We start from the raw sequence: 27,937 nt of genomic DNA, 5'->3' as shown, positions 1-27,937 counted from the left end.
TTAAAAATAGTGAAGTTAAACATACATATTTTTTATCTTACAAAATTCATCGTATCCTTGAACTAATTCTATATTAATAAATACAAAGAAACGCATTTTTTTTGTTACAAATGATTTCAATAACATTAAATTTTATAGTGATGAATATCCTTTGTATAAATTCACGAAGTCATTTCTCATGAAAGTTTTTTACGTTTCTGGGCCAAAGTCAAGAATGTGTAGGCAAGAAGTAGTCTCTATATAGAATATTAAGACGTAGAAACATAAAGCAATAATTAATTTTAAAGATATTGTGTAAAAATGACACACTACAGGCGTGATATTACATATAGTGCTCTGGATAATGAGTTGACACCACCACTAGCCAGATCTGCGGAAAACACCAATTCTCCGACGATGATAACTCTCGACCAAGAGCACGATGATACGACTAATGTTATCATACACAAAGTACCTCAAACTAAAGGTAAACTCATTTGAAAATAACTCTAATTATTCAGTCTTTGTTTCAAAATATTATGTTTTTAAATTTTAAATCAAAACAAAGAGAATATTGATGGTGTCATCGCAGAAGTAAAGAATAATTGCACTTTTTAACATTTATTCATATTATAATTTTTTTTTGTTTTAGGGGGATGGACACATATTAAGGATCTGGACTCATTTTTTACAAGAATGTATAGATATTATGTGAGAGGTGGATTCTACCCCATGATTATGGCAGACTTATTTTACTTGATACAGTTTATTTTTATTGTGTGGTTCTCAACATTCTTAATACACTGTGTAGACTATCCAAGGTTATTTAGGAATGATCCAAAAGCAAATAGAAGTGAAAAACTAAGTTTGAATGATGTAATTTTTCCTACATCTGTATGCGTGAGCCGTATATCTTGGACTTGGTAAGAATTAGCATCTTATAAATTTTAAAATTAATTATTTCCTGCATCTATTTAGACTTTTGTTATATAATCCAAATACATATGGTTCAGAAATTAGTTTATCCTCTAGCCAAATTTATTTAAGAGAAGAGTACCTGTGGAAAGGTAACAGACAGATTAACATACTTATCTGTGGATAAGGATGTTAATCTGTCTGTTACCTTAAGAGTCACATTTACTCCTGATATTAAAAATAAAGAATTATGTGTCCCTCAGTTTTTGTAAATTCTACCTTTAAAAGGGTTAAATCCCTACTAATATTATAAATGTGAATGTAAGTTTGTTTGTAACGCTTTCATGCAAAAACTACTAAACGATCATCACAAAACTTTGTACACATATTCCTGAAGGTATTAAAAGTAATATAGGATGCTTTTTATCCTGAAATTAAGCTCACTTCGCTTGGAAGAGGGGATGAAGGTGTTTGACGATTTTACACCAGGCTTAGCTATCCTAAATACATAAGTGCTGCCACATTTATGAGGCACATGTCTTTCGAAAAACAAAAACAAAAGCAAACAAAGTCGTCGCCAACAGCTAGTAAGGGATAAAAGATTATAATAAAATCCTGCATTTTGCAATATGTATCCATGGTATGCTTGTTTCGTGGGCTATTGGCTTAAAATAAAGAAATACATTTTTCACAATAATGTTCTGTTTCAAAACGGCTGGGCTGAACTTGATGAAATTTTTTGTGTTTGCAAGAGTGAATTCTTGGATGGTCTAGATCAGGATTGGACCCAGCCGATATACAAAAGCAGATACAGGATTTTATTATATTTTTGGGGCAGGACAATGGCAAACCTGTCTATCATTATCATCATATAAACCCATTACTGGCCTACTACAGGGCAAAAGTCTCTTCCCACAATGAGAAGGGGAAAGGCTAGAGTCCACCATGCTGCCCAGTGTGCATTGGTGGACTTCACAAGCCATTGAGAACATTATGGAGAACTCTCATGCATGTAGTTTACCTCACAATGTATGTCTTAACTGTTAAAGCAAGTGATATTTTAGTGGTACTTTAATTCCTTATAACACACATAACTTAGGATAACTAGTGGTGTCTGCTAAGGTTTAAACTCAAAACTGAAGCGGGAGTAGGCCCAATGGGCACTCACTGGTACTATCCTGCCCATAGTAGATTATATTATGTAACAATAAGGCTATTATATGTTTTGTTTATTTACAGGTGGTGTCTTATAACACTCTGCTCAATAATTTGGTTAATGAGATTAGCCATATCATTTTATCATTTATTTTATGCATATGACACAAAGTTATTTTATAATAATGCATTAAAAATTAAAGAGGTATGTTCAAGGTTTCTGGCCTTCTATGCTACATGAAATCTTTTTTGCATGTTAACTCAACCAATATACTTTAATTACGTGCAGTGTACTTTTGCACTAACTCATGACTCATTTTAATTGATGCATATTCAGCAATATGGTCTTATTTATATTTACGGCGAAAAAAAGACGTCAGCACATATATAAGAGTATGTTACTAGCTGACTAACTTCTTACTTCTTTGACAGCGTTTAGTAAGGTTTTAACTAATCTTGTGGTAACTTTTCGGTTTCCTGGGTGAAACAGTAGCCTATGTCATCACAACTATATGCCAAAAAAAAAGTTGGCTGTAAGTTAAGGTGTAGAAGAACGACAAACGAACAAACTCTTTCGCATTAACAAAATTAGTGAGGTTTATGTGTCTTTGAAAATAGGAGATGAATGAGTGAATCCTCTTTCATAGGAGAGAAGGATCAGGGATTTAAGGGCTGAGACCATTAAATAAATAGCCTTTAGTAGTCTACTGCTGGACTAAAAGCCTTTCCCAATGGAAGGGTTTGCCCGTAATCACTACGCTTTTTTTGATTGATTGATTGCTTGATTGCTTGGATGTTGATAGTAGCATAGAGGCTCCCGTAGAGTGGCCTCTTGCGACACCCACAGTAACTTGACCTTAGACTATTCACTTGTGTTCCGATGCAGATTTTGTTTTTTGTTTGTTTGGAAATTTCTGGAAGATAACCCCAATACCTCATACCTAATAATGCTAACTACTAGATCATTGAAGTTGTTATCTTAGGTTACTCACATGGGTATATTTATTTATTGTCAAAACTAGTTATAACATTTATAACAACAGTCCAGAGAAATTCCCGTGTAAGGTACGTTTTTAGGGATCCCCTCAATAATACTGTGTCTATCCGTCTGCCTGTCTGTCTGTCTCACCAGGCTGTATGTCATGAACTTCATGAATATGTGATAGTTTTAACAAATGATGTATTTCTGTTGCCGCTATGACGACAAATACGATGAAACAGAATGAAATAAATGTTTGAGGTTTTTCCATTAAAACAGACAGAGGTTTTATAGATAACGGTACAGAACCCTTTGTGCGCGAGTCCGACTCGCACTTGGCCGGTTTTTATCATTATTTATTGTTGATTTGTTAAACAAATCGTATTAAATAGCTGTAAAATTTTTAGCACTGTTTCTACCGCCACTATATCTCGTGTTGTTTGGCTATTTAATTACATATTACAATTATGTAATTTTTCGCAGTGCGATTTAGCGTGGGTCAACTGGTCGGCAGTACAGGAAAAAGTAAGAGAAGCCCAGGCGGAACATCACATGTGTGTCCACAAGCAGGAAATCAATGAATTAGATATTTACCACCGAATACTCAGGTATTTATATTAGCATTTACTGACCATTTGCGAATTATTCAATCAAATGTTTGATGCTTATACAACATCTAACGGAATACCGAAATACTGTTGAATGAGTTGGTGCATAAGTATATTTCACCTCAATCACCCTGTAAAATTACTAAATCAAAAGAAGCATATTTATTTTTACATACAAACTAATTCAAAACATTCTCGGTGTTTACTTATGACAACCCTATTGAAGATAAAAGACCGACACGTGCATAGTATACGCTACGCAACGCGTACCTAATAAAGTGACCGGAGTCACTTGATTTTAATTTTGCATGCGATGTTAGGGCTGTATCTAGTTTCTTACAGTGAATACTATGGCAATGGTTTACTCAAAAACTGAGCGTTTCGGCTCTTGTCTTAAATACGGTAAATAATGTACCTCTATAGCTCCTGAAGTATTATTTCGGTTTTCATTTACACGTTGTATAAATAAAATTGCTCTGGCGAATTTACTATTGTCTTTGTAAGATGTTACATCCAATATTACAGCAATAACTTTTGTTCTTTAAAAATGTATTTTCCAATAAGACCACTATTACCACTTAATATTCAAACGATGTGGTCTAAAGTGTCTGCACACCAGTCCTGGAATGCAGAAATGAATGGTGAGGCTTGGGGATATATTTTATTACATTATGTAACATGAGTAAAAAGATACATATTCAGAGATGTTCTTTTACTAAGGTACTTGTATTGGCTAAAGATCTGAATCGTTAATAACAAACCAGATATTTCTCTGCGAAAACCCTTTATTTTTATAATTCATTAATTTTTCTTCGTCAGTACAACAAAAAAAAAAGTTGGAATGAAACATATTTATTTACAACCTTTTAAATTTTACGCACCTTGCACTAGTAACTCTATGATTACGATGCCTCTAGCCCTTTGGCAATGTGTTTTTTTCAATCTCAATAAAACATCGGTCAAACATTATCATTAAAGATGTTTATTAAACTAAGACTTTATAATCTAAGGCTAATCAATTATTTGAATTTGTGGATTTCACATATTATCTCAAAAACATTTCCATGTGCGTATCGTAATCAAATAGTTATGTAAATTCTAATCATATTATTATTTATATGCCACTTGCCTTGCCCAGTTTCGCATGACTTACACTACTCAACCAATCTACAGGTTAAAAATTTATCTGGTGTGTACTATTTGTATATTATAATATACATAATATTATTCATAAAAATATTCATCAGTAATCTTAGTACCCATACCAAAAGCTATGTTTACTTTGGGGCAATGGCGATGTGTGTCGTATTATAAGGTAAGGTTTTTACGAACCTCGTGTACCAGAAAACAGTGGCACATGAATTTCCCAACAATGCTTATCGTCAGTCATCATCATCATGACCATATCATACTATTACCGGCCCACTACAGGGCTCGGGTCTCCTCCCACGATGAAAAGGGGTTTAGCCTGTAGTCCACCTCGCTGGCCTAGTGCGGATTAGTGGATGCGCAACATGGTCACTCGAAAGGCTAAAGTACTTAACCGCCAAATTGGGAATCTTTGAATCAGACATTTTTTCTAAATCGATGTATCCAGTATTAGTACCATTGCAATCTAAGCAGTTTTATGGCGATTTTGTAACACATTTCGGTATTTTTTACTCATAAATATTATTATTATTACTAACTCTATTGATTTACCACCAATTCGCACTGTGCCAGCGTGGTGGTCTACGGCTTTAACCCCTTCTCATTGTGGGAGGAGACCCGAGCCCTGTTGGGACCGGTAAGGTGTTGATATGATGATGATGATGATATTGATTTAAAAATTTGCTTTTGTGCCGTTTGTCAAAAAAATTTATATTCTGGGAATTCAAGGATGCAGTGGGTGGTTTTTATTGCGTATATAAAAATAAAATAAATTTTTGTAATTGTGACTCTTATTGAGTAGTCGGCGGGCTATCACCATATTAGCTTTCTGCGAAAAGCACATAAGTATTCCTAGTAAACATTATGGACTGTAAGTGATCAATCGACAGTTTATTTTTGTTGTGGATGCTGCAAAGTGACATTAAGTGAATGTTGCTTTGCCACGCAAAAATGTTTTTTTAAGTAAATAAGTAAGATAATATTGTCCCCATTGATTATCATCAATCAATTACTTTATAAGATTTTATAGCTCATACGGCTGAATCTGGAAAGTATAAACTTTGTGAGTATATATTTTGAGCTACCTGCAGATGTAAAAATAATAAGTTAAGTTAAAAATTTGTATGAAAGTCCGACATTATTCATGTTATATCATTGATATTTGTTTGTCTATCTTCCTTTCTGCATACGTGTTTGAACGGGCTTATCTTTTTAAACGGTTACACTATATGGAACTAAAGCCATTTCAGCACTTCTAGCCCCTTTCTATAAACTAGTTGCGCTCAAAATGTGCTCTAGTACCTTATACCAAATTCATACTCGACGGCAGGTTATACAGAAGATCGAAGAGAGAACCGCTCACGTTGGAGATTGTCGATTAAGAGAAAGTCTTTGGTACGGCGGTATCTTGGCCACCGCTGAGTTGTTAGTACGAAAAACTCGGTCTTCAAGTACAAGGCCAAAAGAGCTGCAGCGAGGAATACAACAGAGGTATTTAATATCCCCAAAGATGTTTTTTCACGGCGTTGGAAAACGGCGGGACACTTATAGTGGATCATGTCAGATAGATTTTCAATTTCCAGAAAGGGGTCAACCGTCAAATTCTATGCAGTTAGGGAATGTTTAGGATACGTCGTGACATCCAGTGCCTGAAACCAGTAAACATTGCGTGTTAACAGCGATGACTTATGACTATGAAATGTAGTCGCTAACTATGGGTTTCAAGAAGATCAGAGCTAATTAGTGAGTGATGAATTAAGCTAAGCTTGAAGTATCTCTAAGACATAAAATTGGAAATAACGAGATCTGAATTACGAGATGTGTAGAAAAACCAAAGTTATCGCCAAGAATAGTTCAGTTAAAATTGCAATGGGGAAGCCACGGAGCTCGGATAACAAAAATTGCTGGAATGGCGACCCCGCACCGGTTATGCAGCGTAGGTAGATGCACAGACTGACTGGGTGAACAGATGAAATCAAACGAACTACTGAAAGCAAGCGACACAAGACCGTGGAACTTGGTAAATGTCCATGTGGTTATATTATAATTTTGATGAACACAGCCGTTAAATCTGAAAATCCTAAAGGGAGTTGGATGATTATATGAGAGTTCAATTTTTGAGAAGTTGGGGGCTTTAGAGTTCAGAAGGTTTTAGAGGGTTGTTAACTGCTACCAAAGGGAGTCACTAAAATCCACATAAATGGGGTTTGGAAGAACATAAAAATTCCACGTTTTCGAAGTCTTACTATTTTAGTTTCAATTGTTTTGGCATTCAAATCTGCTGTTAGATTATTTTTAAATAAAGTATTTTTTAGAAAAAAACAATCTTTAAGGGTGCAGAATAAGGGATGCAAGTTGCGCAATGGCTTGATTTTTTTAACGTCTTGGAAAGTGTACTTCGATGAAATCGCGGGCGATCATTGGTTGTAGTAGTAACGTTATTTCCATATATCTAATGATTAATTTTAGATCTTTTTGTGTAATGGATAATTAAGTACATAATGTATTATTGATTTTTACGTCGTCTACTCTATGAATACGCATCGAGTTATTGGGCTAAAATCCGATCACAAATTAAAAAGATACGTATTTTTTTCTTTAAAAAAAACTTGAAATGTGGCATCTCGAAATAGTGTATTTTCCAGTGACGCTATACTTTTTATGCTAGAATAGATTTTACACTAGCATACTACACATAATAGGTGCAGAACTGAGATATTTCCAACAGTTTTAAGTAGATCATTGGTTCTAGATCCTAAAATAAACCAGATAACACTTAATTTTAGCATTACCCATGTCTTAAGCCAAAAAAACATTTATAAAATCACTTTTATCTGGAAGCTGTGCACCATGAATCATTTTAGTTATAGAGCAAATTTTAGAGCAACTTAGTGTAAATAAACCATAAAAGAAGTAAATAAATCCATCCACTTGCATGGTTTATTATACTATTATTATTTACAAATAATTTTATTTTGATCAAATATTTTTATTCGTCTTTGCGTAAAAAAGTACAGCCAAAGGTTGATTAAACAGGATGACTATGCAGTTTATTTCAATTAAAAAATTGGTTCTTTCTTCTATCGTACAAACGCTGCGCGGATCCGGGATATGAGTGCAGAGCCTAGCTGAATGAAAAAAAGTCGTGTGAAGTTTTGTAGGAGGGCGTTGTATCTTTCTTCTGTTACGTTGCGTTTTTTGATTTGCTATGTATATCAAAAGTCTTGTCCGTCAACCCTCAGTGAAGAGGCCTCAGCCTAGCAGTATGCCTCAATAGTATGCTAATAACAACTAAACCACAATGCATTTTATTGATAAGAATGATCTGATTCTACACCTAGGACTGGCTTAAAACGAAGGAATTCAACAGGAAAAGAGCAGGAACTGTCAACGGTATAGACACATTCAATTGTAATAGTTTTAGCAACGGCTTTCAGCACATATACGTAATTATGTATTCTGCTTTTTATAGCCTATTTGGTTCGCTTTTAAATATTTTATTTTTTGTGCGCGTTCTAGGATTCTGTGTGTTATTATTCTAAGTCTACTTATAATATTTAAGGTTTAAGTTCTTTACTCGGTTACTGGAATGATCTTTCTCTATATTTAGGTTTTTTTTGTGATTATTTACTTTTACATTACTACTTAAATGAAATATATGATGTATATTGTTTTTTTTTGTTATTATAGCTATTAACTTTTACTAAATAATATACATATATATTTATTTTGATTTGAAACCATACATCATTTGTTTGACGATAGGTTTATCCACATTATTTTTTTTATTCTCAGCAGCTGCTTTACTAACAACATTTTATAATTAACAATCATTTTTCTATCTTGGGAGATGAGAGCGAAGCTTTCTAGTGGGAGGCTTCGGCCGTGGCTAGTTACCCTACTGATAAAGTCGTGCCTGGCACGTGCCGCGTAGAAACCGATTACATGCCATCATACCGGGTATGATGTAGCCATCTCAGACTGTAACATAACTTTTTACTAGGTGATAGCAGTCAAGTGGCTAACTTGTAGTGGCATAAATAGAAGCTGACTGCGTCATTCCTTCTAATATAAGTATCTTTAATCATAAATTTAAAACCAGCTTACAGTACAAAGTGTGACATTGCTGCTGATATTGTGTGGTACATCATTTACATACACCAAAAATAGATACTGTTTGGCCCTCTATTGATCTACTAGATAATATTCAAATTGCGTTTCCAATGCAACATAATAACAACTGAGTATTATGTATGTACTAAATAAGGTCAACCTGTATGCGGCGATATTGCAAAATTGATAATTAAATGACAATTGATCCAATTTCATGACAGTAATGCACATATAAATTTCCGATATCTTATTTTATTTTATACACATCCCCAGGTCATAATATTTTTACATATTTATTTTATGTGTAACTGACGTAATAAGTATTTAATTAATTAGATTAGCTTCTATTTCCTTTAACAACATGAACTTTTAAGTCGTTTGCGTACTACCGGAAAACCCGCAAAGACCTGCGAAAGTTGGAATCGCGTGCTATTCATTTTTCACATACAAAAAAATTGCATAACGCTAGCTTTAGCATTAGCATTAGCATTTTCCATAGCTCACTGTTGCCCGTCCCTCCGGTGGCTTTGCGGCTCTTGCGGTAGTCTGCGATAAATTTGACTGTGCTATTTTTTTAAATTAATGAATGTTATAACTAAGCATAACAAGCATAATGCGATATGATATGTGTTTCCTTCCTATTTTCCTCCGACATGATAGGAGACTGTTCTAAGTCAGTACTTCCTATTTAGATCAGTTATTGTTTTTGCTCTGCGTTGTTTATTCTCATCTCCAACTGCCCCTCGTTGGTCTAGTGGTCAGAATGTTCGACTGCAGATCACAAGGGTCCTGGGTTCGATTCTCGGGTCGGGCCAGTTAAAAGATTTTCTATCTAGAAATTCTTAGTACCAGTTCTGATTTGGGAAATTGGCGGTAATTCGCCGCCGTGCCTCGAAGAGCACGTTAACCTGTCAGGCCTGGCTTGATCTTTGTCCGAATTGAAATGCGTAGTAGCCATTATTTATACCTAATATTATGATAAACATAATACTTATTTTACTGTGACTACGTGTTAGTTATATTTTATTATAATTATTTTTTGGTTTTCTGTTTTTTATGCTTATAGTTAATAATTTTTTTTTATTATTTTTTATGATGATTACTCATGGATTTTATTTCATAATCATGACTTCTATTTTCAGGTGTTATTCTTAATCTCATCGCTATCTCTAGGTATTATTTTTCCCTTCCGAACCTCGGTAAATTTTTTTGCAAGTGTTTTGATCTTCGTTAGTATTTAGATCATATTTCCATTTAGGACGGTCTTGATACTGAAGGTAATTAAAGACACCTCTTGTGTCCTGTTAAAATTTGTACAGCAGTGGACGTTGGTTTGACGTTTCGAATTATTTTTTAGTCTACTCTAAAGTCGGGCAGAAATATTTATTCTAGCTATTTATCCTGTGTTTTGTCGGGTAACTCGTTTGGCGTATGAAAGTGGGCGTTATATGTAATCTGTCGCTGTTCTTTTGTTAAGAGCTGCTGTCTTTGTGAGTTCTTCAGCTCCTTGATTTCCTTCTATACCCGAGTGGAATTTTATCTAAAACATTTCTAGTTCTATTTCCTGGTTATGAATTTGCGATATGTTATCCCTAAATAATGCGACGATTTTGCAAGCGTTGGGCACAATTTAATCGCAAAGTACAATTTAAAGTAACAATTGATTATTTGTGAATTGTAAAATATAAATTGAAAATTCATTAATTAACTCATTAATTAATTGTTAGTTGTTCCTGCAATTAAACTTTCATTAAATTTAAATAGAATAGAAGATGGAGGAGTGGCATAGGGTAGTGCTTTGTTTTCATCGTTGCAGTTATTAGGGATGACTTATGTCCAGCGGCCGACGTGATTACGCCCATATGATGTTGTGCATACTGCAAAGCAAAATGATTATTAATTATTACTTTTTATAGTTTCCTGCAACTATTATATTCAAATATTACGTGCATTATTTTAATTCTATCTTACAATTAACATAACTAAATTTAAATAGATAAATTTCAATTAAATTAATTTTGCAATTATGTTTTTAGTCAATCAATACGATGATTAAAATATTAATTGATTAATGCCCTAATAAATCATTGCTTTGCAGTATCTACCTGCCCAACGTCAACTGTATTGATCTCGGTTTCTCTCCTTCCATTCACACTAAAATTGCTGCTGCTATCTGTCCTAAATCTTAATTACTTGTACTTGTAGATACTTTTCCACTGTTTGAGGTACCAAGTCTTCAAAGCAGAAGAAACCAATGCCAATATTTCTGTTCGATTCATACAAGAGAGCTTGTTCGGTACTCTAAGATCTGAAGGAATGGGGCGAGCCAGGAGTAGTGACACTATTCTCTCCCTCTTTTAATCGTATTTAAGTGCTTTAGCCAACGCCGTCTTTTATTCAGCTGGTGTCCTTTTTCTCTTTGATTTTGTCTTTATTAGTCTTATAGTGCATCCATAGTACAAAGTCGTATAGCATCAGATTTAGTTTAGGTATTAAATACTATTTTAATTTCGATGCGAGAATTTTTCTTGGATTTTACCTAGCACATACAAAAGTTATTCCTCGGTCCAGTTTCTCTTCCCCGGTTTTTCTAAGCACTCAGACTTCTGCTATTTTTTCTTTCAGCAACTTTCTGGCCCGACCAAGGAATCTATATTATACTTAATATTTATATCGTTGTTTGCAATTTTTATAAAGTAATTTGAAATAACCAGTTTTAATGAGGTGTTATGCTGAGTCTTTTGTTCTAATAAAATATGATATATGTACTTATTGTAATCTAGGACAAGATACTTAAATATGTTTAGCATTTTGTTGTGTAATAGTACGGAAATTTTGTCAATTGTACGTAATTAAACTGCACTACGATTTATAATTTGAAGGTCTTACGGCGCGAAAGACCTTCAAATTATAATATATTCGGGTTTAGATGTTTTATTTATTTTAGGTTCTCCGTAGTTCAAGCTTTGGAGAAATATACAATCAACAAGATGGGCCACATTTTACTGAAAAGATTGGCGAAGTGCGAGTCGCTCTCTCGCTCATCAAGGATTCCGTATCATTGAGAAATTTATTAACATTAATTTAATAAATATTTATACCTCCGTCTCAAAAATATATATACTATTGCAATAATATTCCATGACATTGCTAAGTTTGTTTGTAAAAGATTTATATAAAAATATTGTGCTAGGTAAAAAAAAAATAGTTTTAATTTTTCTGTAAATTATATTACATACCCTTTGTATGAACTTAATTCATTTCCAATTTTTCGCTTTGTAAACTTTGGCAAAAGTGTTAATGGTAATTTTAAATGTCCATAATAAATAATGAACAATTTAAAAATAAATTCAGTTTGTAATAATAAATAAAATAAAATTTTGAAAAATATGTATCAAGGCATTTACTGCATCTCAGTTCTTTTCCTTGGTGGTTAGCTCACTTAGGTAGGTCGAAGGTATATATATTTATAAAGAACCATCTATATCATCAAAATAGATAGATGATGATAGCATCATCTATCTATTTTGAAGAGATCATTGTAGAAAATGATGGTTTTGTATGCAAAGAAATTCTATAATATAAGCTCAGCGATTAAATTAAGTAAACGAATTTATAAAAGCACACATTTGTTTTTAGATTTAACAATTATATGGTGGCAATGGTCAACAAGAATTTAATACCACTGCAAATACAAGTGCCATTCATTGGAGATTTTCATTATCTGTCAAGGGGATTGAAGTGGAATTTGGAGTTCCTGTTATTTTGTAAGTAGATTTTCCTTTTTCTTGTTTGGTATGTAGTATGTAGATCTGTTTTATTACTATTCAGTTTTTATTAAATCTTGTACGGTCTTGTTCAAGCTTACTTGGATAAGCTTTTGTTTAATTTTCATAACAAATAGATGATGCGATCTTAGATGGTAGAAGGTGTCCTGTGAAGATCATAGCATTTATATTAAACACATACCCTTAATCGGTTTATTTCCTTTTTCTTTTATTACATTTCCAATTTGACGGCCGGGCATAGAACCTGGGACCTCTTACTTATAAGACCACAGCTTTCACCATTGTGCCGGGGAGGTAAAAAAGTAGGTGAGACCGAGATACAAAATATAGGAATGAATTAGCTAGGACCCTTTAAAGAAGATATATCTATAATTAAGAGTCATTTTTCAGTTTTTTTTAAAGATATATGTTTATGTTTATGTATATATTATGTTTTAGTTATAGCTCTACACCACAATTTTGGCACGTGCAGCTAGCACGTGCTAAAATTTATATCGAGTGTCATAATTCTTATGTATCATATTTGTCGCTTTCTAATTGTGTTGTAGTGGAATGAACAACAATTGCGCACTTGAGCAAATGCGTTGCACATATACATGTTAGATTTCTAAAAAAAAGATAACATGAAATATTAATCATCATCATCATCATCATATTAGCCCACTACCGGCCCACTACAGGGCACAGGTCGCCTCCCACAATGAGAGAAGTTAAGGCCGTAGCCCACGCGGGCCCAGTGCGGATTGGTGAACTGCATACGCCTTTGGTTTAGGATTGAATGTACAGTTAGACTTTGGTTGTTATATTGTATTACAGTAAAGTGTTTTAGGAATTTTACATACATTTATTATATACACACCATTATAAGATAGGTACGCATTTGTTTTATGATTATTTTAATTACTTTACGTTACTTTACTTGTACATGTACCTGCATTCATGCATGGATTAAATTTATTTATGATAAATAAATAAATAAATTTAATGAATGCATCTAAATATAAACAGTACTGTAACATTCTACAGTGACATGACTCTTAGTCAAAAGAAGTTATGTGGATTCTTTGTTGAATATATTTTATTGGGTATTTCATTGGCCCAACTAAATAACCGTTATATAATATATCAGTAAATTGGTAAATTAAAAAAAATATATATAAATTGCGGGATGTGACGGCGGTTACCGAATTTTGAAGTGATTACCGCCGAAGTTCTGCACCAAAGTTTCCATCAGTGTATTGGTTGGTTCAGGGGCCTTACTCCCATCGCTTTTAACAGTATTATTATAAAATTGCTGACGTCTAAATACAATCCATATTTCTATGATGTCAAGGAATGATAAATAAACTTTTAAAGCTATGATAGAAGGGCCCTTGAACAGTAGGTATTAACAGCTTACGTTAATAACACGTATTTGTAGAAGATAACCTCTGCAAATACGTCAAACACATTCACACGTCGTGTTGATAATGTGAATGCGATTTGCTTGGAAAGCTAGATTTATGCCAACATACAATAATTTTCGTGCTATTAATGTGAAGCGGTGATATCCTAGTAAGCTTTCCTAAGACACATTGGCACTTATCCTAGAAACATTGGCTTTACTTTCGGGGGGCTAAGTTCGAATCCCGGCACGTTTTCTAAAGTAAAACCTCTTGAGGAAACCTGCATGCCTGAGAGTTCTATATAATGTTCGCAAAGACGTGTGAAGTCGATCAATTCACATTTCGGCCAGCATGGTAGACAACGGCCAAATCCTTATAGTGGGCAGGTAACGGGTTGCTGATGACGATGATAATTGTGAGTGTGTTCTAACAGATAGTCCGTGGAGCCCTTGGGAAAATTGTTGGCAGCTTCGTACGGCTTATAAGGATCACTCGAAACGTATGCTCCTCGCTAAGCAACTGGAAAGGCAGATTGTGCTGCTGGCCTTGATCAATTTAGTCCTTGCACCGCTCATACAGGCTTGGCAGATTCTGTATTTCTTCTTCAACTATGCTGAGGTTTGTTAAATTAATTAACGTAATGTTATCGTGTTTATAGCTGTAGATTCGGGGGCTTCATTCACCGCATCGCTAGAATGGTTATGAGGCATGTTTCACTCTGTGGAAAGGACAAAACTCTATCTCCCCTCTTTCTTTACCAACTCTCCGAGCATTGGCAAACGTGTGGAAACAATATCCAAATAATATAATATAAGTTTTTTATCACTAATATTTGACGACCTCCCCGGCGCAAGGGTGAGCGCTGTGAATTTAAGTAGGAGGTCTCAGGTTCAATTCCAGGTAGGGGCAATTTGGGAATTTATAATTTCTGAATTTTCCCTGGTTTGGTATGGTGGGAGGCTTTGGCCGTGACTAGTTACCATCCTACCGACAAAGAAGTGCCGCTAAGGGATTTAGTGTTCCGGCGCGATTAGGGGTATGACCATCATACTGCTTAACAGGTTCGCCCGCTACCATCTTAGACTGCAACACCACCTACCAGCAGGTGTGGTTGCAGTCAAGGGCTAACTTGTAGTGGAATAAAATAAAAAAAAAAAACAAAAGTGTAAAAAAACGGGGGTAAACATCACATTCACATATAGGTGGATACGTAAATATTAACCTTTGACAGGGAATATAATTTTTATCTCATGCCTATATTAGCTCTGCTGAGTGACGTAATCTTGCGATAGAAACCTGTCCTCCTTGAATATAATATAAACATTTAACGAGCGAGCAAGGTCTAACCAAAAAAAATCAACAACTCATTCATAAGAAATGACCAAACGATTGATCGTTCGACGTTAAAATAAGTGTACATTTTTATTTTCCTTTTTAGTATTAATTTAGAACTGTGCGATGTTACTTGACGGCGTGGTTTATACAAAATGTTGTATTACACCAAATGGAGCAACCATCGATAAAAAAAAATTAAGCTTACAAATGTTACGCTAATCATACATACAGCACTTACTACATAAGAATATTGTTTGATTTTCCAATCTTGAAGCCAAGCTTAGATTTTAAGATTGGAAAATCCAAAATATTTGAATTATGCGCTTAAAATAAGAACTGCGTGACGACTTACTTTATTATTTATTTACTTGAATACGTCATTGATTACCTTTATTATGCGACGTTTACTACGCGTCAAGGTATTAACGCCACAAATATAATAGCACTATCGCCTATCTCAATACACCTACTAGGCAATGATAAAACGTTTCTAACCTACTTAATTTTTAGGATTTTATATGATAACAATTAATCGTTTTATATGTTTTTTAAAATTAGCATCGGAATTGTGTATCTTTAAATCTGCATTTAATAGAGCATTTTCACGTAAATAACACAAACGGGTTTAATTTTGTATATTGAAGATATTTTAAAACTTCACTATATAATCGAACTAAAGCTACATTCTTCGTTAAGCTTCTCTATCTGAGTGTCTATATCAGAGACGCGCATCATTACGGAACTACTGAATCAATTCAAAGGAAACTTGACGTGATTTGGTAGGATTTCTAGAGTTCACGCTGAATTAAAAAAAAAAAAGCAAAGTAGTGGGTGCTCGTTAACCCCTTATGATTATAGGGTCCCCGTCGTAAAGTATGATTACGCAGCGTTTGCTCACGTCGGTCAAGCTCCAAAGAGAATTTCCAACCACCCGGGAGATATAACTTTGTATTCCCCCACTCTAATATTCCGATGTGACGGCAGATCCGACACGACCGGAAAGAGATTAAGCACGGGTCCGACCGCATAAATGAGGGTGTAGCACCGTCAAATTCCAAACTCCGAGCTTGTGCAAAGAATTTCTTGATAGAAAAACCCAAAACTATTTAGTTCAACTAATAGCATCTTTTAAATGCCATAGCGTGATAAAACACTCCAACTTACTCTTGTTTTTTATAGCATAGTCAGTGACTTGAAATACAAAATTCAAATTTTTTTATTCATGTAGACCTTATTACAGGCACTTATGCAGCGTTCATACATTTAACATGTTACACTAATGTTAGTGATGGTGATAACTGCATTCGTTAACTTAAAACTAAAGCTAGGAGGGTTCTAAACGCGCCCTGGTCTAAGAAGAGCCCACCAACTTAGCCAGGTTTTTTCTTTTGTTATCACCATCTCTTGTGACTTCATAGCTAGCTTTCATTGTGTTACGGAGTATTATTTGTTGTTACAGCTAATAAAACGTTCGCCTGGATCGCTAGGGCTCCGAACTTGGTCGCTATACGCGCGTGTTACGTTGCGTCATTTCAACGAGCTGGAACATGAACTAAGGGACCGACTTAACCGCGCCCACAAGCCCGCCACCAAATATCTAGCCAGCTTCAGTTCACCCATCACCGCAGTCATTGCCAAGTAAGTAGTTTATAGTGTCATTATAGTTCATCATATCAACCCATTACTAGGTCTCCTCCCACGATGTGAAAGGGTTAAGGGGGAAGTAGTTTTGTTACTTTAGCGGCCCGTTTAGTAGGTACAAACATTATTTTATGGCAATGTAAAGTTGTGTAAAAATTAGAAATCAATCCCACTATAAATTTAAGAGTTTAGTGAACACTAACATACAAAACTTGCATACTAAAAGATATATATGTGTAGTTATTAGTTTTTATTTTATTAGCTGGCAGCTTCGCAATATACGCATACATGTACGGTTCTTTACTTTTCACCAGTGTAATAAATGTGATCCTTGCTGTTTGAAAGATGGATCATCACATCGACCCATTACCGACCCACTACAGGGCACGGGTCTCCTTCCACAATGAAAAGGGGTTAAGGCCATAGTCCACCACGTTGGCCCAGTGCGGATTGGTGGACTCCACACACCTTTGAGAACATTATCGAAAACTCTCAGGCATGCAGGTTTCCTCACGATGTTTTCCTACAGCGTTGAAGCAAGTGATATTATAATTACTTAAAAAAAACAAAAAGTTAGTTTGTCTCTAACAATTCTCATTCCTGGATAAATACAAAATTATCAGCTTCTTATCACTATTCGCTAGATGGTGATGTGTGTATTGTCGTAGTATATTTATTTATATTTATTTATTTACTGCAAAGTAAGAAGCGCTAGGTTCAATTCACCCATCACTGTCAAATGTAGAGTATGTACATAATAACAGTTTATTTTCGCATATCAATTATAAATAATGCCAATTTAAATCAGTAGGTAATAGAAACAGATTCAATTCATTCGTCACCACTATTATTGTCGAGTCAGTAGTAAATTGTTTCAGCTTTTTTCCCCCCCATCTACTTTTACAACTCTCAAGTAAATAGTGCTAGAAACCATTACCATTACCGGCTCTCTACAGAGCACGGGTAATCTCCTACAATGAGAAGGGGTTAAGTCCACCACGCTGGCCCATTGCAGATTGGTGGACATAAGTGGTATACAACAGTTTATATCCGCCCATCACTTATAAACACTGCCAATGTGATTTTAATAAGCTTCAATTCACCTAGCATTGGAGAAATTGTTCATTTTATTTTATTACTTATCAATACTGCCATTGTCAAATAAGTAGTATTCTACCTGCTTCAATGTACCCGTCACTAATCATTTCTTGAGTCAGTAGTAAAAAGTGACATCTTATATTTGCCCATAACCCTTTATTACTAAGTAGTAAATATTGCTAGCTCCAATTCACTCATCACTGTCAGGAAAGCAGTAAATAATGACATTATTTACTACGTTATATATAGTCAATGTGCAACTTTCTGCAACATGACATAACTTAAGCCACATTTCGAATAGTGGCGAGCTATAAAGAATAGTTAAATCCACCTCACTGCTCCCATGCTGTTTGGCGGGTAATTCAATATGGGCTCAATGCTTCTTCATCATGTGGAATTGTGATCTGAAGATATTGTACTAGACAATCAAAGAAAATTTTGTCTTAATGTGTTCTCTGCCATAGCTATATTAAGAATCGGGATAAATGCCAAATCGTTTTTGCATAGAAAAAGAGTTACACTGAAGGGCATTCATTACAATGATGAAATCAAGATAAAAATAACTGCATTTAAAAAAAAGCTATTTTGGTTGCCAAATGTTACTATTTAGTAAATAAAGTCCATTTTATGACCAGCTTTTTGACTAAACAAACTAATTGTAATAATTGATTGCTAATACGTAATATTACACTTTTATTTTTGATTTAAAAATAAAATAAATTATTATTATTATTAAAATAATAATTGTGAAGTTGTTTTTCTATAGCTTAGTAGGCAAGTAATACGAAAATATATTTGGAATATCAAATATACTTTTATGATCCACAATCCCATATCGATAGTCAGTTTTTGTTTAAATGTAAATGTACATCTTTATTATGTAAGAACAAAATCAACCGCTTAACAATATACGTGAGTCCAAACGAGCATAATTGTTTTGGATGTGAGTCGAGTAATTTTGGCTGCGTCTGATTTCATATTTTATAAGTCCTACACTACTAAACCCCGACTCAGAATGAGTTTGACCCTTGACTTTTGCGTTGTAAGTCCGACTGAATTACTGTCAGGCATTGAGATGAGCTGAGGAGCTACTATTTTTTAATTTTACAATTTTTTATTGAATTCGATGAAACATATACTCATTACAAACTTTGAGTTGAGTGAGACTAACTTAATATGTGGGGACAGAAAAAAGGAATTTGTTTATGTGTCTATTATTTTTTGTCTATCTTTCTGGCCCAGGAGACGTAAGTAAGGAGCGTTGAGCATGGTCAGTCCTCTGAAGTCTTAGGACTTTTATGAGTTAAACAATGTGTGAACCAAATTTCGAACTACGAACTTACGAAAAAAACAGTTCTGTGTGCCTAAGAAATGTCCTGCAACAATGCGATAAGAGTCCGATGCTAATCTAGTGGTTTCGGATAGACAGAAGTTGTTCACCACCTGAAAGATTGTAATAGCATGCTGGTAAACCGACCATCTTAATCGGGCGTCCTAAAAAATAATGTATTTGTGTTCTTACAGAAACATAGTGTTCTTATCGGCTAGCGTGCTAGGCGTGCTGGTACTGCTGTCGGTGTACGACGAGGAGGTGCTTACAGTGGAACATGTGCTGACGATCATCACGATACTGGGCTGTGTTCTGGCTGCGGCAAGGTCACATAGTTATTCATTTATTTTACGTCTTGTGAGAACTGAAGGGCCACTTACACTTACTATAATATAATAATTTATTGGATCGAAAAGTTTACACAGAATATCAATACAACTGTAAAAAGAAAAAAAAATAGGACACGACACAAGAAGTAAAACTATTTCACATGATTTGGTAAACATATTTGTAATGCTGAATGCACATTATATTAATATTTGCCTCTTATTATTATTAACATGTGGAAACCACACTAGGCGACCTGTACCGTGGGGCCCAGGAATTATAGAACTACATTATTTATCGTTTCTTTTATCACTTTTGCGCCGACGTAACGTTTGTCTGAGTATTATGAACACCTTGTTTTTACCGGTATCCACGAAAATAAAGTTTCCGTTTTGCATTTATAAATTTCCAGATAGCTAACTCTTATATAGGGCTAGTAGCAATTTATTTAAGGACAAAAAGAAAGATCTGAATGCTGGATCATCTTTCTGGTCTACGTCAAAATACTACCGCTATTTTTACTTCTTGCATTTCTGTGATTCGACCTAAAGGGTTTCTTGCCGATGTGATTACAGGTTTATCGAATGCTCAAATAAATGTCATACCAACTAAAAAGTAAATAGATTATTGTTTAATTCTACTAGCTACCAGTGCAGAAAAAATTGCAACTACAACTAACTTTGAAAGAAAATGTGGGTGTACCCCGATATACTGAATACATCTGCGTAATCCTATCAAGTGTACAGACGTGATGTTTTGTTGTGAAATTGCACACACAATGCATACTTATGCCATAGCAGCAATCGCGATTAATTTTCAGTAATTTTTTGAAGACTTCCTTTGTCTGTCTCCGAAACTGAATCTTATCTATATTAAATTTAAATGGGACCTTATTGGAATAAAAAAAGAAAATTTCGAGTGATAAAATGACTCAATTTTAAAAAGTTATTTGCAGGGCTCTGATAGGGGAAGAAGAGAGGTTAGGCGGAGCTTGCACCGGTCCGGCTAGAGGTGAAGAGTATCTCGTGCAAGTTTTGGGTCACGTCCATTACTTGCCGGCTGCGTGGAGAGGCCGGGCGCACACCAAAGACGTCGCCGCACATTTCCAACATCTATTCCAGTTCCGAGCGGTAACCTATATATTTTTTTAAACTATTCTAATAATATTTATAAGCCAGTGATAGCCTGGTAGCTATAACTACGACTTCCTTTTCGGGAAGATCTAGTTTGATCCTTGGCATATACTTCTAACGTTTCCAAGTTATGTGAGTTTTGATGCGTGCTAACCTGTTAGGGGACTTATATTAAATTCCTACTCGGTTCCTACGCGACATCGTAACGGAACTTTGAAACGCTTGGCTGAAACCTGCATGCTCGAGAGTTCTCCATAATGTTTTGAACGCGTGAAGTCAATTTAAAACCAACTGCACATTTTTTTTTTGTGTCAATGTCGAAAAAGTTTTAATGCATTTCCTTTTTGTTCTAGATATACATACTATATGAGCTGCTGAGTCCACTGCTATGCCCTATAGTCCTCCTTTCCATTCGAACACGTGCGCTTGATATCGTCGACTTCTACAGGAACTTCACTGTGACCGTACTTGGCATCGGGGACGTCTGCTCTTTTGCTCAGGTACATATTCCCACTACACATAATACATTAAGAGATACATAGACGTATCATAATAATGCATATGGACCAGTTGAACAAATATATGGAACCATACTGGAACTGTAGAAAATATTAGTTTTTTACTCTTACGTTGGTTACTCTCAGTTAATATTGTACCCTTTAGGGTACAATATTAACTGACTCTGAGACCTTATTTGTGTAACTGTACCTGTAATAGTTTTTGGGTAAGCCACTGCAATACTTTTAACTGAAAGAAATCAGATGCAAATTTTAAATCAAGTGACTCCTGTCTCTTTATTAGGCCCGCGTCGCGCTAGGCGCATAGGTAGCGTAGGTACTATGCACGTGTCGGTCTTTTATCTTCAATAGGGTTGTCATAAGTAAACACTTCGAATGTTTTGAATTAGTATGTATGGAAAAATAAATGTGCTTCTTTTGGTTTAATATTTTTACAGGGCGATTCCTTATGAAATATAATAATGCACCTTTCAACAGTAGTTTGTCATTCAGTTACACGTTGTGATTTTTTTTTCCTTTTATGCTTTTTTCTGTATTTTTGCCTCGGCCAACAGTGAACTGCTCATAAACTTTTATAAAATATTGCTTTTCCCGATGCAAGGACATTAATAGTTGAGGAGTTCTCCTGGTACTTAACCATCAGCTCCTTTGTTTTGATGACTTTAAATTGATACGAATCGATTACTTTAATAAGGTTTAAAGTAATCGAATTGCAACTCGTGATTATTATGTTCACTCTGTAGCCATCCGTACTCTTTATAACCCGTTTTGTTTGATTAAATGATGCATTTTTTATGAAAAGAAGGAATTATTAAAATCGGTTAGGACAGTTACAGTGGCGTGCACTTCATACATGCGCAAAAGCACTGCTTACCCTAAAATTTATATATAGCTATTAGCTCGTATAGGAAGAGGATTTTGCTGTTTTACGCAATTTTTCTACCGTATGCATACCCTGGTAAGAAACCCACTACACGCCACTGGACATTTATGTATATATATGCAGTAACACCGCCATAAATTTTAGTTTTACTATCTTCTGAGAACCTTCAAGAAACATACTGTTTATTAAGGAATTTTTCATCTTCATCTTCCTATGAACACTATTCATACGATGTTAAACAAATTTATATGGGACCGCTTCTTAGATAATACATAAATAAGGATTATCACATTCGGTTTATAATTGGCTGTGTAATCGCGTAACAAACATACAAAAAAATATATCTGTTGGTCTATTCAGTGCAATTTATTCGTTCGCAGAACCATAACTATTTACTATCGGTTACATAAATATTATTAAAATATATGAATTTTAAAATATCTATGTTTTCTTATTAAATTCATAACATTAAAACCGAAAACAATTTAATTTAACAAAACACGTAAGCTTAACGTGATAACAGCTTAATGTGTTCTCTGAATAACAAAATGGAACCTGCCAAAGTCGTAGAAACGACCAGTTGATCAAAGTTGCGTACACAACGCAATCGATCGATCGTCGTAGAGAAGTTCTTATAGATAAAAGTGTTTAGTCGATTTTTTCTTATTTGTCTTATTTTATCTAAACAATTATCTCAATACTTGTACATCATAAGACAAGTAAGAAAATATAGAGTATATATTTAAATGCCATAAAATAGTAAAATGTTGTAGCTCGATATACGACGCCACGGACACCCCGATTGGCAGACCCCTGGAAAACGTGGAGATAAAGGTACGAAATCATCATCATCGTCTACAGTAAACCAAGTTATTGTAAAACATCTGAGTGGAATTTTCCATTAATTTCATATTAAAATAACAAAACATCGTTATATCGGTTTAAGTTCCGAAAACATGATTGTACTTTATGAAATTTTATTGTGCTTCTACTTTTTTTCCATTGGACTCTTATTCCAGAGGTTTCAGTCTGACCTTGACAACATGTTATTTGGTCGCATCGTTTAGGATTAAATGAAATAATATTACGGGACGTACGGTAGGGGCTGGCTGTGAGTTAAGTATCTGCCTATAAAACGCTCCGCGGGGAACAGCTAGTGTTTTTTATAAATAGAAAAAAAACAAGTTCATATTCATAAATTCTCTTTTCGAAGGCCTATTGCCGGCCTATATATTCATAGATCATCATATCAACCCTTTCCTTTCTGGCACACTAAAGGGCACTGGTCTCCTCTCACAATGAGAAGTGTTAAGTTCGTAGTCCACCGCGCTAGCCCATTGCGGATTGGTGGACTTCACACGCCGTTGTGAACATTGTGTAGAACTCTTAGGCATGCAGATTTCCTCACGATATTTTCTTTCACCGTTGAAGCATGTGATATTTTAATAAGTTGAAAAATGCACATAACTTAGAAAAGTTAGAGGTGCGTAGTAAAGTAGAATCCCAGATACGAACTCGGTCCCTCGAAAGTGAAGCCGCTGTAACCACTGCGTAACACATATCAGCGTTCATACGTAATATAGTACGTACGTATAAGTTTCCATTATTGTCAGGTGATTGTGATAACTTCATTCGCTAACTTAAAACTAAAACTAGGAAAGTACTAAACGCGCCCTGAGTGCAAATTGTGGGTTTCTCTACCTACGTTTATTTCTTCAATCGCGCAAAGGTTAACTACGACTTATATGGTATCGAAAGAGCTTATCTGACGATTTCTCAGTAATATGACTAGGTGGCGCTCCTTTAATACCAAAAACATCGAAGTTCACTTTCACGCCGTGGAATAATTAAACGTAGGTATCACACACTTGGCACTCTGGTCCAAGAAGAGACCACGACGAATTTACCCGGGGTAATTTTTAATTATCACAACTATATAGTCAATTAATATGTAGCTATCCTCATCCCCAGGGTCCAACACCCAGTACAATCAAGGCGAGGGTGGTAAAACAGAGTTGTCCCTGGTGGCTTTCTCTTGCCGGCACCCTGGCTGGATGCCCGCTGAGCCTACACAGCGTCAGTTCCTGCGTTCATTACGTCAGAGCATGCACCACGCGATACCTAACCAGAATGGGCTGGTGAGTGCTATTTGCGCAACCCTATTTTGATTCTTGCAGATGGGTCGGTGAACCCGCGGAAAAGCTACAAAAAACATATCCTTATTGATTTCTTTGACAGATGTACCTGACAATTTTATGCCCAACACTAATTCGAATCGGACCTCGTGATCTGTAGTTGGACATTCTTACTATAAGACACCTATAACTATGGTCTATGTAATATGTCAATGTGTGGCTGTTAGTTTCTTTAATTGTAAGTAATCTAGGTGAATTTGGCACAAGGTTGAGTACCGGGAATTTCTTGAAATAAGGACTATGGTCAGTTTTTGTCTGAACCCGGAAACCAGGACCTCGGGATGTACAGTCGAACATGCTAACACCTACCCAAACGAGAAATTTGAAAATGAATCATTTTTATTTCAGAACAAAACAATGTTGGGTTCATATATTCAACAGAGTATATTTGGTACCAACACGCCACTGCCAGCAGTTCTGTCTTATTACCAGCAGCAACGTCAGCATTACAGACTTCCGGTAAGTAAATATAAATAAATATACTACGACAATACACATCGCCATCTAGCCCCAAACTAAGCTTAGCTTGTTCTTTAGCTATTTATTTATTTTCTTTAGTTATTACAACGAGATTGTGATGTCAGTATTTGCTATACTTACTAATAATGTATGGCTAGAAAGTTGCATATATATTGTTATAATTATGAATTCAGGGTGCTGCTGCTAAACCTTGGTTCTGTAGTGATTCAGCTACATTTGCTAAAGCGTGATGTTTGATGCCATCTTAACACCTACATCGCAGGTTGATGGACTCACGGTGGCACTTTTTAGGACGTGTTCCTTGTTCTGGAAAGTATTGCTCTGTTTGCAGGCGATGCTTTTCCACTTACAATCTGGTGGGGACACCTGCTTGGTCCGGCAAAACTTATTTTATTATGATAACTTACCAAAGGGACTAGATTGCTTTCGCTTCAGGTGTCCCTGGGGATGCAGGAATATCGTTTTCCGGTGTACTTTTATGGTGGATTGATATACAGATTTTTTACAAGTAATTAAAAATGTCACTTGCAAAACTACATGCCTGAGAGTTCTATATAATGTTCTCAAAGGTATGTTGAGTACACCGATCCGCACTGGGCCAGCGTTGTGGACAACGGCCTACACCCCTGGATGTGGTGGTGTTATGATGATATACTGAATTTACGCTAGTTTTTTTTTGTTTTTAAGAATAATCAATTATCAGAGATGTTACTAATTAGTAATCTTCGTGTTGTTTTGTACGGGAGCTATAGTGATGCACTCGACGGTAACAATGGGAAGATCTTCTAGTACTTGTGTTGTGCTCGGGGCGCAAGGTCCAACTTTCCGAGACCAAGGACAATACTTTTTGGATGTTGTATATATATCGCTCATGTTTGAAAACTTCGATAACGCGATATAGATTTTTGTGGCCCCATCGGGTTTGTTAGCGTGGAGAGTGCCACAGGTAATACAAAGTATCAGATTGACGATTGGCAGATATAGCATACCAGTGTATTAGTTTATCAAACCTTCACAATAATGAACACTAATAGGATGAATATAAACTTGGTGTACTCAAAATTCACGGTAAAAATATCATAAACATAATAGTTTCCCAAACCGATTTCGCCCACGGCGATCAATCCCCAGAGCGTTTTTCCAACTACACGGGAGATATTACAGTGTACAACTGTGGGCGCAAACACAGGTGCACTCACTATTACCTCATTAACAGTCTCATAGTCACACAAATACGACCGGAAATAAGTTGCCTAAATAGCTATTATAATGTATATTGTAACGCGATCCTTCTCCAGGAAATGGACGAAATAAGTGACGAGGAGGAAGGTGACGCTTCGAGGATTCCGGTGGGATTGGCGGGCAGTAGCAGTGCGCTGGGGCCCAGTGCAATGGGGCTGGAAGCACCGCCTGAGTTGCCGGATGAGACGCGTGATATGTCCGTCAGCACCCTGCATTTGTACGACTTGCATCTTTCGCAGGTAATATTTTAATGCCATTTTACTTTTAACGAAAAGTTAGTTGTTAAGCACGCACCACTAACTTCGCGGAGAAGGAAAACATCGCGAAGAAACCTGCATGCCTGAGAGTTCTCCATGACGTTCTCAAGGTCGTATGAACTCTACTAATCCACACTTGGCTGGCACTTCTCATTGTGTGAGACCCGTGCCCTGTAGTGGGCGGGTAATAGGTTGATCATGATAACTCTTATATAAAGCATTTCATGCCGTGTGGTGCCCGCAGATCGGAATACAACTCTCCCGTGATATTCGTACGAGGCGATTAAGGGAATATTACGGAGGATGGGCAACATCGTTGTCTGTATTACTACTGCCATTTATTGCGATCACCAACCAGTCTGCAAATCGTGGTGATTGAGGGGGAACTCTCTCGTTGGGGGAGGCCTTCTGCCGCCGAGCAGTATTGTTGTGTTCCGGTCTCAACAGGGATATAAGGGTTAGCATCAACGTCTCGGGTTGATGGACGGTTTAAAATTGTATGATGTGTTCCTATCACGCCCTGCGAAGTGTTGCTTTGTTTATAGCCGAAGGGTTTTCCATTTACAACCACATTGGCCATCCGCTAGCTCCGTCAGTTATAACTAAAATTAAGCAAACGAGAACAGTTGTAGCGGGATTTTAAAAAAATGACTGACAGTTAAACTAAGCTGTTACATAGGTTAATTTCGTAGCGCAAAACAAATCGTTCCCGCAGGATCTCTAAAAAACCAAAACAAATGAATAAAGCTAAAGATATTTGTGTGATTTCAGGCGGTTCCTAATGTGTCAGCGTGCTGTACTAACAACTGTAGCGAGCGAAACCGTGGGGAGAGCCGATGGGAGAGCGGCGAGAATACACCTTTGCTCCATCACCCTTAACAGTGGCTGGTCGCGCCCATACCACATGCTGAGTGGGTGTAGCTCCGTATGTGATCTTGATGTACCTTTCTTACATAGACTTCTAAATTAACTATCGCCTTATAAAACTTTCTACAAACGATAAAACGGACATGCCATTTGTCTCGCTCGCACTCATAGAAATTTTTAAGCAAGACAAACATATTTTTAATACATCTTGAGGCCCTAGTGTGTGAAGATCATGTGATCGTACTGTCTCATAGACCCACACCTTCTTTCCTTTATCTTTGACTATTTAAACCTTCTGTAAATTCTTAGTAACTGAAGGTGCGTTTCGATTGATGCTTATCAATTAATGTATCAAGTAATTAGAGCCTGCCTGAGTGAAAATAACAATTTATCTTAAATTGTTGTTGAAAATGCATGATGCTGCCTTATAATCCGTGATTGGATACGCTTTGTGTTTAATAATGTGTGAAGTTTGTATTTTATCATAGTTTAGGACCGTATACTATTCACTAGTATGCTTCATCGCTTTTATGTTAGCGACAAAAAAAAAACCAGTTGAA

The 27,937-nt window shown here is 35.8% G+C and overlaps 1 protein-coding gene across 1 annotated transcript; it reads left to right on the top strand.

Annotated features, from left to right (window-relative positions):
* Nucleotides 1-33: 33 nt before the first annotated feature.
* On the top strand, nt 34-27,937 carry LOC120636565 (autophagy-related protein 9A). Its single transcript, XM_039908101.1, has 15 exons — nt 34-466; nt 632-902; nt 2,134-2,254; nt 3,512-3,636; nt 12,538-12,665; nt 14,505-14,689; nt 16,866-17,044; nt 19,670-19,801; nt 20,758-20,932; nt 21,289-21,435; nt 23,110-23,170; nt 24,308-24,474; nt 24,880-24,990; nt 26,310-26,492; nt 27,282-27,937. The coding sequence occupies exons 1-15, from the start codon at nt 301-303 to the stop codon at nt 27,387-27,389; spliced, it is 2,259 nt and encodes a 752-aa protein (XP_039764035.1). The 5' UTR covers nt 34-300; the 3' UTR covers nt 27,390-27,937.

Source organism: Pararge aegeria, chromosome Z (assembly GCF_905163445.1).
Source record: "Pararge aegeria chromosome Z, ilParAegt1.1, whole genome shotgun sequence".
Lineage (NCBI taxonomy): Eukaryota > Metazoa > Arthropoda > Insecta > Lepidoptera > Nymphalidae > Pararge > Pararge aegeria.
Note: the sequence above shows the minus strand (reverse complement) of the source record. Positions and strands in the feature narration are given on the sequence as shown.

Bases quoted from the DNA above. Each gene is read 5' to 3' on its own strand.
- LOC120636565 (XM_039908101.1), top strand. From the start codon at position 301: ATGACACACTACAGGCGTGATATTACATATAGTGCTCTGGATAATGAG. The intron at 12,666-14,504 runs GTAAGTAGATTT...GTGTTCTAACAG, and splicing joins TTTGGAGTTCCTGTTATTTT to ATAGTCCGTGGAGCCCTTGG. The intron at 24,991-26,309 runs GTAAGTAAATAT...ATCCTTCTCCAG, and splicing joins GTCAGCATTACAGACTTCCG to GAAATGGACGAAATAAGTGA.